The following is a 14,407-nucleotide window of genomic DNA, read 5'->3' as shown; positions in this document are numbered from 1 at the left end:
AAAAGCATAGCTTACAATTTAGAGAAACAGGGGAAGAATGCTACTACTCTCATTGTAAAACAAATCGATTACAGTGGAACACAAGTTCGACATGAAGATAGTGTTCGGATATAATAGATCATTTTCTTCACGTACAGAATGATGTAATCAATCGAGCAGATGTATACGTATCAAACTACAGTGTAAGAAAGCAGAAGCAAGCAAATCCAATTCCAAGGCACACAGATACCAAATCGAAAACCCTAAAATCTCGACTAATCTAGAATTGATACCGTGCCAAGGGAAAAAAAAAAAAGAAAGAGTGAAATTTTGACCTTTCTTGTGCCGGCTCATGTGTTGATTTCGGCATTGCACTGATTCTCTCTGCTGCAGCTTCTTCGACCCCAAAACATATTCGAACAGGTGGTTTTCTCCAATCTCATCGCTTCCATCTTTTCATGTTCATCCGGCAAAGTTTGTGAGTGCTGAGGGGACTCTTCATTGGGATCGGCTTCTCCAGAATCAAATTTAGGGCACGGGCCTTCGTTGCACGTGCACAACGGGATGGTCATGGAAGGAAATGGTGTGCAGGTGATGGGGCAGAAAATATCCGACGATACAGAACTGACGTGTCTCTTTCTCATATCGGGAGAACCTGCAGCTTCAGATGTATCCTGTTCTCTCGGGTGGAGAACGCACGGTGTGCATAAGCTAAGAGATAAAGGTAGTTTCATCTCCTTTGATGAGGACCCGGGCAATTTGGTAAAAGATGTAATCCCATGTCGACAGAGTGGACAAGGAATGGAGCCAGGCGGGATTGATGATTCTGACGGGATGCTGCTAGTCGAGCATAGGTAGAGAGCGCACCTGACGCAGAGTTCATGTGAACACCCTGTGTGCCGAATTATGTAGCAGAATTAGTACAATAAGATCTCGGGAAATAGTAATTCGATACGAATGAGATGGCACACCTTCCGCAGCTACTGTGCATACTCTTTCCAAACATACAGCACAGATTTCAGCATCATCCGGCGCGCTAGGTGTATGCTGCAATCCACACTCTCTGCAGCAAAGCACCGTAAATGACCAATACTCAAGCAATATATATATATATATAGATAGATAGATATAGAAAGGTGACGGAATTTAATGTACTACCGTGCGATGTTTAGCACACTTATGAGCGGCAACGATAGATAATTAGAGAGTGGAAATGTTGGAATGGATAAATTTGAATTTGGATCCAATAAGGGCTCAAGCCAATGACGACCCCACATCCTTGCAACATCAACCGGAAGCCATCTAACGCAATGCACAAATTAGTCATACGTAATACAAAGGCATGTAAGGCAATCGAAACTTCAAAGAAATATAGGTATAGAGCATTTTTTACCCATTGCAGTTCAATGCCAAACGACTAGCACCTCTTGCAAGAAGGATCTGCAGATGCGGGAAAGAGGTGTTATTATAGATTCCGGATAATGAAAAACACACAGAATATGTAAAAAAAATTCCATCCATCCGCTAACAATAGACATAGTTTGCTATCTAGGGAGCCTACAAACAATCACGTAAATAAATGCATCTATTCCTTGCGGATGGAGTATAAAATCCCATGAGCATGAAATAAACCTGACCTGGCAGCACTTTAAATTTCCTCCACAAGCAGCATAATGCAAAGGGTTACTTCCGGCACCTGCAAGAGAATAAAAACCGGGATAGCTTAAGCAATAAATAAATGAAAGGAATCTTGAAGATGTATAATCTGTAGTTAATTTAACTGAAGAACCTATCAAATCCATGGATGTTCCGTAATGGAATGTGGCAACTGATACATTTGCCTTAAGGTCAAGCAGGAGCTGCACGCAGTCGAAGTATCCGTTCAACGCAGCCATGTGAAGGGCAGTAATTCCACCATCGGCAGCCTTGTTTATGAGCTTGGAGAGTGCGCTGTAGTCGAAGGAAATTTACAATTAAACAAATGATAAAGAAATTGAAACTTCGGCAGAAAGCTTTTTGCATAAGATCCTCATTTAAAATCCCAATTAGAACACAAATTTGGTACAAGTTTTACCTTGCTTTAGATTGAGATCCATCATTTCTGTCACTCGATGTTTGGGAATTTATAGATTCGTTTGGCACACACAAAACAAAATCTGCAACGACTAATCTCATACAACGGATGTGTCCATGGACGGCAGCAAAATGAAGAGCAGTCCTCCCGTTAAGATAATCAGCTCTGGTAACCTGAAACATAACAAGAACATGGCTTTCGAACACATATTTGAACCTATAACAGGTCAAGAACAATCCAAGAGAAGATCTAAAACTAAATCATGTTCTAAACAAGATTCGTATCGAATTCAAACAAGAAAGATGAAACCATAAACGTACATTGCATCTGAATAGGAGAAGTGTCTGAACAACTTCCCAATGGCCATATCGACAAGCTTGCATCAACGCTGTCTGCAAAGGTTAATATGCACAAATTCAAATCAAAACTCAATCCGATCTTCCCGGAAAATTGGGGAATTATTAACAAAGGAATTCAAAGTAAACAAACAGAGAACAAGACTGATACAACATTCCCCAAAGAACACAAACTTCAAACCCTAAAATTTCCAATTTTCCTGTACCTGCCCACAGTAATTCCTTGAATTCACATCAGCTCCATTCTCCAGCAACAATGCCACAATCTAAAACTCAGAATTTCCAGAAATCATCAAAAAGCAAAAAACGCACAATTTTTTTCGAATATGAAGAAAAATTAGGGTTTATTTCGTTTTCCCAATACCTCATTGTGGCCTTTAGCAGCGGCGAAGTGAAGAGGAGAATTCAATCCACCAAAAGTAGAGTACTTCGCAAGGCAGGGATTGCAGTCCAACAGCATCTTTGCCTCAACAAAATCACCATCTCTTGCAGCCGATACCAATCTCTCACCCGACGCAGAGCATCCAAACGAATTCCCCATTTTCTCGAACAGAATTTCTTCAATTTTCTCCTGCTTTTTTTTCTCACTCTAAATCATTGCCCAGACCTGACCGTAAACAAATATATATATGATTGGATTGCGCGTGAAATGCAAGTCGGGAAGTATCTATCACACACCATAAAAAAAGGGGAAGAAAACGAAATTAGGTCAACAGTCGGGAAGCAAGAATTTCCAACAATGGTAAATATCTTAATCGAAGCATTTCCCAATCAAATCACCCAATCGAATCAACAGCAGCACTCTTCAAATCGCAAAAACATACAATTGAAAATCCCAAGAATTGGGCTTCCTGCATTGGGAATTTGTTGTCCAAATTCCTTTAGGAGTATGTTCAAGTAGGGTCGGGGTTGGGGGCTTTAATTTTGGCTTTGGCTACGTTTTTAAATAATATATTAAATTTTAAATTACAACAATTATTTAATATATAAATGAGTAAATTGTATTATGATATATTTTTACTATAAATATATAAAATACTTCCTCGTTCCGGTAGAAAACTTGTCATTTTCTATTTTCTCCCCTTTCAAAAATAAAATTATTACTCTCTCTGTTCCAAATAAAATGCAACATTTGTTTTTTGCACGAGTTTTTAAGTGAGGTAGTATTAAGTAGGATAATTTAGAAATTAAGTGATGTGATGGACAGACAAATATATATTTTGTTTTTTTTATTTGGATGATGTGAGCGGATAAAGTGTGGAGTAGAAATTAAGTATAATTAATTATTTCCTATTTTAGAAATGTTGCAGGCTATTTGGGACATACCAAAAAGGAAATGTTGCAGGTGTTTGGGACAGAGGGAGTATTTTCTAATTTAGTAATTGTACTATCTATATAACATAATAAATATCTTTCCAACTTACACTTATATTACACAAAGGTTACATAAAATAATATATTACATTATATTACTTTTATATTACACAATAGTAATAGGATATTTTTGTCTTTTTTACTACAATCTATTATAATATTAATATTAAAAAAAAAGTAAACTACAATGTTGCGCAGGAAGGAAGGAGTATTTTAATTTTTATTTATTACATAAATTTTACTTGTGTTATATAAAAATAAGGAGCATAAAATGTTTTTTTCTCTCCAAAAGCTAACTCTTTTTATAAATACATATCAAGCATTATGTAAATAAATTAAATAAAATATCTTAAATATTATTATTTGAATTAAATAAATAATTAATTAATAGTTAATTTTCTTCTCACTGTGTGTAAAATAAATATTAACTTTATTTGTATGAGTTGTGAAATGAAATGCTGATTAATTTTTTATTTATTTTATTCAAAGATAATATTTAAACGATTTTAGTATTATTTTTTTGCATAATATAAAAAAGATTTTATGAAATAAATAAAAAGAAAATAATTTATACATTTATAAAAAATATGTATATAGTATTATTTAATTCACCTTATATAAATTGATGTTGATTAATATTTTTAATTTAAACTAGTTTTAGTATAATATATAAAATTTTAAAGAAATATTCGATTATAGGGCTGTGTTTGTTTTGTAAAAAATATTATACTTTTTTTTTAAAAATAATATATTATACGGATTCGTTATTTTTATATTATTTATACAATTTTTATATCTCATATAGAAAAAAAAAAAATTCTTTCCAATCAAAACACAAAACAAACAAACTCTATCAGCTAGGAAAAAACATTTAGAAATAGTAAAAATTATACAAACAAAAGGGTTCGTTCATCAAATTTATTTTAAATGGTACGACTCTATAAATAAAAAAATGCAATATATATTGAGTAATATAAAATAACGATACATTTATCCAAGCCTAAACCACCGCCGTTCTCCTCAGCTTAATAAATATACACAGGTCTGCTCGTGACTTAAATCTCGAAAAAATTGCGCCTTGTCTTTTCCTGGCCATTTGATGACGGCTAAGAATGTGCGCGTGTTTACACAATTCACAGGGAATTTATATTTGAAAATGAGTGAGTTGAAGTTATAGAAAACGACCGGATATAGCAATTTTTGTGGTTGTAGACCCTGAGTAGTCATCACAATTATTTATACTCTTTTTACTGGTGAGTTTCTAGGTCGAACACAAGGATTTTAAGTCATGAATTTCAACGGTGAAGATCTTGAAAAAAACGACGAAAATACAAGAAGGGATCCGCTTACGGCGGATCCAATAGCTAGACTATAAAAAGCGGTAAGTAAAGCGATAAAGATGGAGTGAGCAGGAGTGAACGAAGCGAAGGCGGAAGATGAAGTGCCAGCGGTAATCAGATGATCGGGACATGCGCAGAAATGGGAACCAGATGAACGGGACATGGATGAATGGCGGTTACCGAGTGAACGGGACATGAGCGAGCGGCACATTATATGTATACATATATATATCTAAATGAGCGACCGAGAGTGAAAGAGAGATGTTGTGTCTGAACTGTGCGTTACTAAATGGATAGATTTCCCTTGAGGCAATGAACGAGCGATGCATTTGTGTTATCGGAAATATATGTATTTTACAGAAGCGGTGAGAATGAAGTAGTGTAATTATATAAATTGAATATAAAGAATTCATAACACTGGAATTTTTGACCTCAAGGGGATTTACAAAAAGACTTCAATGACACCCAAATTCAAGATATTATAAGAAAGAAACCCTACTGTTACTAGAAATCTCTGCGACCTAATAGACCACCGCCTATGTCCAATTAATTTTCCCAAAATCTGCCTTATTAGTGGCTTTACCCTTCTGTTACCTCTTTTTAATCAAAATTGAATTCAGAACAGCAGTTAAGCAGGTCGACAGGGCTCCCGCGTACTTAACTACATTGAACTACCTTGAGACTGCTTTTGGCGCGTAACAATGCTCAAATAATCAATTCTCTTTAGCTCTAAACCAGTGAAATGAAATTCTCCAAATTCAAACTTTATATAAGTGTGTAAAATTGGTGGAAGAATTTAGGATGAATAACTGAATGATATTTCATTATCTACTACGAAAGCATGAAAAAGACTAACGCTACAAAGCTGTAAACGAAAGCAGTAATTCTAATCTAAGAAAGCTGTAAAGACTTGGCCAAGGGAGAAGGAAAACTCCTACCCCCTTGACCATTCACGTGGAGAACTCTCTTACAAGGTTGGAGCTATCTAAAACAAGAAGACGAATTGCTGAGAAGTACTTGCTAAGAGTGTTTCAATCGAAGTATTGATCTCCTTTACATAAAGATATCTGACCCTATTTATAGCAGGTGAAACGGGAGTTGTTGGGCAGTTCCAACCGCTAGGCAGTTAGGCGGTTACTGGTAGTTATTCTGTTGATGCAGTTGCTGACCATAACTCCCAGGGTGCTTGCTTTGATTGCACTGAACTGTAGGGGCGCAGATATTCCACGCTTGCCGAAGGGCTGGAGGGCATCAGCGCAGCTAGGCTCGCTTGTGCTGGCTGTAAATAGAATGACTATACCGCTGCAGTTGGAACACTTAATTGGAATCTGGTGATAATCTGCAGCGGTGGGTGTCTGGGTTGTCGCTTGCAAGCGGGAGAGGCTGTCGCTTGCGGGTGGCTGTCGCTTGCCTCTCATGCCTTACTATTTTCATGATGTATTCTGGGCGCTTGTGAGCGGAGGTGGCTGTCGCTTGCGACATCTGCCTTAGCTTTTCTGGCACCAGATTACCGCTTAAAAAGGCAAAAATCGTTAATAATCTCAACAACGAATTCTGGATCATGCCAAGCGATATATATCAATAATGTATGCCATTGATGATTCATTGTGATGGTTTTTATACAAAAATTCGAGTAATATACAGTTTTGTCAAGCTAAGAATATGCTCCTATTTGGAGTTATCACCATTAGTGGCACTTAAGTCCGGTTTACGTGCCGTGAAGAGTGCGAACAACAAGATTCTTCACGGTGGCTGTCGAATGCAGTGACTGTGACATCCTGACTCGCAAGTCACGCAAAATTGAACGTGTCGAGATCGTAGACCGGTCCCGCAAGTTAACACAAGTCTTTCGAGTGCACTTTTTTTTTTCTCACTCATACGCACTCTCAGAGACTTTCTAGAGGGTTACCCATCATCAAATTCTGTAGGGTAAGAACGTTTAACTCTATAGTTTTTTTAATAGTGCTTCCGAAAAGAAATATGCACATTGTTGACATGAGTAATCTATTAAATCCACTTAATTTCTATTCACTCTCGGATGGTCTAATACGAGCTCTTCCATACACATGAGTTGACCTAGCACCGGCCCAACTCTAAAAGTATCACAACGACATCATCCCAATAGGCACGTTGTTCACAAGAATTTGAAACCCGACAATCATCAACAAACCCGACTACATATCGCTTGCCGAGTGGTTCATAAAGTCGGGCATGATTGCAAATCTTGATGGCAAGATCTTCAAATCCTTGATAGAATATATTGGTGCAGTTACATATGGATATTTTCAAGATATGTTTTTCTTTCTTTAGATGAGTAATTTTTTTCTCGTGAACAAAAAATGAACTTTGTAAATTATTAAGGGATAGAGTGCCTAAGTATTTTTATTTTTTGATTGAGCACATTACAAAATTAAACTCTATGTCATTGATTGTAAGAATTTTTCCAATGACAATCATGTCTTTCATTTTCTCGCCAACATACTCATGTGGCCATAATATTGATCAAATTTATGGATGGCTGGTTGAACAAAGTTATGTAATGCTCCATACATAGCAAAATAAGGAAGTGTGGACTTTGTTACCATTGATAACTCAAAATTGATGTAGACAAAGTATTGGACGAAAGAACAAAAAGCGAATATTTGCTTCGACAAATTGATTCAATTTTAAAGAAAATCGACCTGTAAATAAAATGTAAGAAAATAAAGAACGTGCAACAATTGATTACTAAAGACTAAGTAAAGACCTAACCAACATCAACAAATAAATAATTATTTTAAGGATAAATTATTTTTTTAGTCTCGTACGTGACATCTATTATCATTTTAGAATTCTAAATGGACCTTGTATGTAAATTATCTCATAACAAAAAAAAACTTCACACAAATGGTCTTCCGTCACCGAAATCGCCACGTTGTCGTTAAGTAGGTTTGCTAGTGCTGATTTGACAATGACTTGGTTGATTTGTCAACGCAATGTGGGTGACAAGTGAATTTTTTTTAAGGCGACAAATGATTTTTTTAAAAAAGAATTGCATAAAAGATAAAAATAAATTAAAAAAATCCACTTGTCGCCCATATGGTGTTAATAGATCAACCGTGTCAATACCAAATTAGCACCGACGAGCCTATGCAGCGACAACATGACGATTCGGGTGATGGAGGATCATTTGTGCAAAAAAAAATAGTTTTGAGACCTGATCCATTTAAAATTCTAAAATAATAATAGAGTCAGGTGCAGAAATTAAAAAAAATAAAAATAGTCTATCCTTATTTTAAATGTACATGATGAAGAAGAGTTTGACCATGAATAAGAAGACGGAAATTGTTGATAGTTGTATTACTTTCTTTAAATTCCTGTCCAATATTTTAATTTTTGTAAAAGAACAAGTTTGGGAATACATGAACACAACCAAAAAACATATCCGATATGTTTTCAATAAACATATAGATACAAGTATATAAACACTAGTAATAAAACTAAAAGTGCGAAAAAAAAATAAAAAATACAAATATAGAAATACAAAATGTGTAACTTAGAACACATACATACGGTAGACATAAAAAGAAATCTTTATTTGGCACAACTTTAACACTAGCGTATTGTATTACGAATACCGGCATGTTCTAACATAGACCACAAATAATAGTCCCGCCGACATGAAAATATTTTAATTTACATGTCCATGTTCAATCCAAGTCTATTGTCTAATCTACTTCCATTACATTTATATCAGCAAGTTTTATTACGGTGTTAATGGAACAACTAAAAATGATGATTAAAAAAATAAAAAAATCTAAATGGCCTAATTTTGATAAAGAAAATTTCTATGGAAAAGGAAAAAAAGAATTAATATGACCAACAATAAAATTTGCTCTATATTAGCATATAAAAGTTCAAAATAATTATCCTAATTTTAAAAAGTAATAAGAAAATTTTAAATCTACTACAATTTTTTTGAATATATTTTTCACTATTTTTTTATATATATATATTGAAACAACTAAAACTTCAAAATAACTAAATAAAAAGAATTTAAAATATATTAATAAAATTTTCAAATTTACTAGAACTCTTAACTCTATCATGCTTTATCAATGGAATATGTCATTCAAGACTTATACTATGTGATTTATCAAACCAACATAGTTGTATTTTTAAAATTTTTCTAGATAAACATTAAAAAAAATAACGATCATAAATTGATATGCAATAAAAAGATAAAAATAAACAAAATAAAACAATATAAAGACATAAGATCAAATTATCGAAAGAAACAAACATCAAGCAAATCCAACAAACATATATTCTTCTCAAATCACAATGGTTCAAATATCATTCGAAATAGAAGCAAACAGTTTGTCTCGAAAAATACGATTGTTCATTGTTCAAATCACATGTAAAATAATATAAAGAAAACCAAACACTGTTCATTCTTCAGACAACATATCCAATCATATAAAGGAAGAGACGAGACCAAACCTCTCTTAAAGGCTCATTCATCCAAGTCAATACCCGAACCGCCGTCATTCCGTTCAGCTAAAAAATATATATAGGTTCGCTCTTGACTCGAATTCCGGCAAAATCGCGCCCGTCCCTTCCCGATCTGCCCAATCATCAACGGCAATTAATCCCGTTCCGCACGCCCTGAAGCGTCCGTGCAATGAGATTCTTCACGGTGGCTATCGACTGCGGCGGCACGACCCCCGTAGGCACGTTGTTCACAAGAATTTGGAACCCGACCGTCATAAACGTACCCGACTCCACATCGGACCCCGCACGGTTCATGCAATCGGGCATGATCGCAAATCCCGACGGCAAAATCCCCATAGCGGAGGAATCCGCGCCCGCCATCACCTCAACTACACGATCCTCCTCGATAGCAGAGTGGACTATCACCGACCCCGTCCCGTCGGTGTACATGTCTTGTAAAACCACCATGGCCTTGCGATTCGGGTTGCCGGCGGGGACCTGCACGACGATCGAAAATATATATTTGTAACGTAATTATGTCCCTAAAGTTCACGTAGCTAAAAAAAAAAAATTGTTATGAAAATGATATTTTTTGTAGTGTTAATTGACGGCGGGATTTATTTTTCGTGCGCGGTAATTTTAACTTACTGCAGTTCGGTGGAGGGCGAGGGAGTTCCCGGGCTTGCAGCTCTTCGGGAATTGGAAGATCCGCTCCATTGGGCCGTCTTGCGCTAGCACGTCCCATTGCTCGCGAGTTTCTTCCTTTAGTAAGAACTCGAGGAGCGTTTCGTTCACGACGGGTAGCCAAACCGTCGTCGTTGCGGAGACGATTACGCCTAGTGGGTCTCCGTCGATCCCGTGGCTCGCTCGAGCAAGCAGCTTGACGCTGTCCGAGATTTCGATCACTTCCCACGGATGTCCGGTGGCACAGACGCTCGTGGAGAAGCTTCGGACAATGCGCTGTGCCAGCTTGATGATGTTCTTTTTTCCGTCTGCTGGGAACGCTGCAAGAACGGGGAATTTTGCGCGGAATTAGATCAGTTTTTGTGTAAGAAACGTAGCATCGTGTGTAGAAACCGAAACCTCGTACCTGGGGGAGTTTCGATAGGGAACATGAGGGCGTTGAATTGTTCGCATTGCCGTTGGAGATAAGACACCCATTTTTGCGCGCCGAAGGCCAGTCCTGACCGGACAAACGGTCGAAATAAATGATGGATGATCCCCTCGTCGTATTCTGTGTGCTCGATCCAGGTTACCTGATACGACGAAAGTTTGTTATTACATTTATGTTTGAATGTAGAATCCTTAAAAAGAGTGATTGCGCTGTTAAGATATGCAGTAACTAACTCTGGATATAAATTCTTACCAGCGACTGCGAAGGAGAGGGATCCAATAGAGCAAAAAGATCGATACAAGACAAAGACACACGTGTAGATAGCGCGAAAAAAGGAAGGAACAACGTAGAACCTTAAAGTTCGCGAAAAAGGAAGGAATAATATCGAACCTTAAAGTTTGCTAACATGTATGAATCTTAGAAAAGGCGATACGAGACAAAGGCACACGCAACATTTACTCTATACGCCGCATAAAGACAAACACACACGTGTAGACAGCGCGAATAAAAAAAGAACAACGTCGAACCTTAAAGTTCGCTAACAAGTATGAATGTTCAAAAAGGCGATACGAAACCAAGGCACACGCAACATTTACTCTATACGCTGCATAAAGACAAAGACACACGTGTAGACACTGCGAATAAAAAAGGAACAGCGTCGAACCTTAAAGTTCGCTAACAAGTATGAATGTTCGAAAAGGCGATACCAGAAGGAAAGGACACAGATCACAGATTCTCAAGACAAACTTACTCAAAAAAGACAACGGCAAAAACGGCAACAGCGACGACAAAGCATTGAAATCGATCAATTAAAGTCGCAAAAGTTGGATAAAAGGCGTGGAAAGTTAAGACAACATTAACAAACACGAATCTTTCCAATGTTTTCAGCGTCGAAATTACCTTAGAATCGCCATCTGGCATATCTTGCACGATGCAGCCCGAAGGGAGCCTTCGACAAACGAGAGCCGTGTTTCCTCTCATGTCATGAAACAATGTATCCACGGAGACATCGACGATTGCCCATGTGTCAGTTCGGTATCTCTTACAGAATCGAATAAACTTCATTGGTCGCAAAGGAATCATCGGCGAAAGCGCCTGAAACTCAGCTTGAATCTAACAACAAAAGACAAACTTTCCTAAGTAACAACAATCATATCCAATCGAATGATCGATCGCGCCGTGTAAGAATCTAACGTACCAATTGCAGCGCGCCGTCTAGGTTGCCCCCATTTCCATGGGAGATCACATCCAAAACCGAGTTTGTCCCGATAGTACAAGGAAACATTTGAGTCCATTGCTTCTGCAAAAACAATCGAGTCGATCATATTACTAAATCGAGCGTTAGAAAAAAACAGAGCAGTAACCTTAGAAAGATCGAATCGGATTTTATTACCAAGTCCATCAAAGTCTTCGCAATCACGCTGCCTTTGAAGATCGACATACACGTGCCTCTCGTCCCATCCGTCACAAAATGCCCCGGCTTCGCGCCGATGCAGGGGGTGAATGCCTTAACATATTCGTCGATGTTTAAGGTTTCGCCGTTTAATTCGAAGCTATCATACCAGAGGTTGTGCATTTCGGACAGCTTCAATAACTCATCCATGGCGGTCAGTGCAAGCTCCAAGAACAACGTTTTGTCAAAATTGCTGGCGACATTCGGCGGCGGCGCCGCTGCTGGCCCAATTTCCGGTGTGAAGACTTGAAAGTAATCGTCGGTAGAAATGTCGCCGTACTCGAGAGGCAATTGCGGAAGCGTAGGGTTCACGCCGCCGTCCGGAACCATCTCCGGTTGAATTCCGGCCGCCGGAACCACCGCCTGTAGAAGTCCGGCCGCCGGAGAATTGAAGTTTTGGGAGGCGGAGGTGCTGCCTCTCTTGTTTAAGAAGTTTCCGGCGAGTAGGCCGAGGCGGCTCAGCTCGTCCTTCAGGCGGGCGTTTTCGATCAGAAGCTGGTGGTGCTCCGCCGGGACGTCGCCGAGAATCGCCGGACCGCCGCAGGTCTGGCAGACCGGATTTCTCATGGCTTCCTTCATCGCTAGATTCTCCAGGCGGAGCTTGTCGTTCTCCTGCTTCAGAATTGAATTTTCATGGCGCTCTATCTGTGTCTGAATTGGTTCAAATATTCGTCGGAATTCTCAGATTAGGGTTTGTTACTGACAGAGATTATTAAAATTAAAAAAAAAATAAATAAATAAATAAAATTAAAAATTACCTTCATCTGTGTTCTTCTGTTCTGAAACCAAAACTTGACCTGACGAACTTCCAGGCTTAATCTCTGGCCAAGTTCGATCCTCGTTTTCTCGTCGGGGTGGGGATTTTCCTTGAAAGCCCTGGGGAGATTATTTTTTATTAATTTTTTTTAATTGGTAACTGACCGTACAGATAGATATATACACGTGTGGTATGCATATATGTATGTATAGGTGTATGTATAGCTTACGCTTCCAATTCCTGGATTTGGATGCCCGTATGACGATTATATTTTTTCCGTTTCGAGGATCTGGTATCGGCGGCGTTGTCGTTCGAATCGTCACAAAATACGGCGGCGGCGGCGGAGGAGGAGGCGGAGGGGTCGAAGTGGTTGCCAAGGCTGAAATTCTCTCCGGCGTAGCTCATCCCGACGAAATTCTCCATCATCGGCTGTTTCAGAAAAAAAAAAAAAAAACAAACAAACAAACAGGCGCAGATTAGTGGCAAAAACCAGATAAATTAAAAATCTAGAAAGAGAGAGGGAAAAATCATCGTACAGGAGGAGGAGGAGGGAGAGGGAGCGGCGCAGAATGGACCGGCGGCGGCGGCGGAGGCGGGGGCAGAGATAAAACCCCGCCGCCGCCGCTGGTGCCGGCGGTGACGGCGGCGGTCATGAGATTGACAACGCTGTTGTCGTTGAAGATGTCGATATTATCGTTTTGGAGGTAAGAATTGAGCAGATCATCTGTCGACATTTCTCCGCCGGCGAACTCTCCGAAGTCCATGGTCGCGTCGGAAAATAGCTAGAGAGAGAGAGGGGTAGAGTGAGAGAGCGGAAAATCAAACAAACAAACCCTTGACTCTCCCAAATGTCGTCGCCTACTTATTTATATATGCAAATGGAGGGTTTCTCTCTCTCTCTAAAGTTTCTCTCTCTAAAATTTTCTCTTTCTATCCTTCCTCAACTGCCCTGACAAAGCCCTCTCTCGCTCCAGATACGAAATTTATGATGTAATAAATAAGAGGAAAACACCCCGAGAGAGAAACCGGTAGAGTGAGAGAGGAAGAGCAGTGAGAACACACGCAAAGGTTTAAACCCGTCACGGCAACAGTAAAAATTCACTGTTCTTCGATATTTCCTATACAATTGAGAATTATTGTTTTTGAATTTTGATTTAAATAATTTTTTGATATAATAATTTGTGTGAAAATTAATATTCTTTAGTTTTTTTTAAAAAAAATATTTTTGTAATAAATTAAAAAATAATATTTTTTTCTATCTCAATTGAAATAGAAATTTTGATAGTAAATTAAGAAATAATATAATTTTATTGGTTAATAAAAATATATAAAAGGTTTTGATATTTTTGTCATTTGACTTTATGTATAAAGTAATAATAGTACGTTTGTAATTTAGATAAATATAAAATCATATCTTAGTATTAGTGTATAATTATTTTTTATAAATAGAAAAGAGATATTATTGAGTTAGAGAGATAGAATAATAT

At 37.9% G+C, this 14,407-nt stretch overlaps 2 protein-coding genes across 2 annotated transcripts; both read right to left on the bottom strand.

The window, feature by feature from the left end:
- Positions 1–25: 25 nt before the first annotated feature.
- Positions 26–3,303, bottom strand: LOC127256316 (E3 ubiquitin-protein ligase XBAT33-like). The gene is made up of 11 exons (XM_051282276.1): positions 3,088–3,303; positions 2,774–3,016; positions 2,616–2,675; positions 2,374–2,445; positions 2,054–2,226; positions 1,769–1,929; positions 1,617–1,675; positions 1,373–1,419; positions 1,138–1,281; positions 951–1,042; positions 26–871 (listed from the first exon to the last, which is right to left on the bottom strand). The coding sequence occupies exons 2-11, from the start codon at positions 2,948–2,950 to the stop codon at positions 330–332; spliced, it is 1,527 nt and encodes a 508-aa protein (XP_051138233.1). The 5' UTR covers positions 2,951–3,016; positions 3,088–3,303; the 3' UTR covers positions 26–329.
- A 6,437-nt stretch (positions 3,304–9,740) lies between these two features.
- LOC127256050 (homeobox-leucine zipper protein ROC5-like) lies at positions 9,741–13,684 on the bottom strand. Its single transcript, XM_051281881.1, has 9 exons — positions 13,457–13,684; positions 13,150–13,349; positions 12,922–13,039; positions 12,104–12,814; positions 11,909–12,010; positions 11,611–11,823; positions 10,687–10,852; positions 10,245–10,600; positions 9,741–10,094 (listed from the first exon to the last, which is right to left on the bottom strand). Exons 1-9 carry the CDS (start codon positions 13,682–13,684, stop codon positions 9,741–9,743), a joined length of 2,448 nt encoding a protein of 815 aa, XP_051137838.1.
- Between the last annotated feature and the right edge of the window lie 723 nt (positions 13,685–14,407).

This window comes from Andrographis paniculata, unplaced genomic scaffold (assembly GCF_009805555.1).
Source record: "Andrographis paniculata isolate CXL003 unplaced genomic scaffold, ASM980555v1 Contig55END, whole genome shotgun sequence".
NCBI classification, from domain to species: domain Eukaryota; kingdom Viridiplantae; phylum Streptophyta; class Magnoliopsida; order Lamiales; family Acanthaceae; genus Andrographis; species Andrographis paniculata.
Note: the sequence above shows the minus strand (reverse complement) of the source record. Positions and strands in the feature narration are given on the sequence as shown.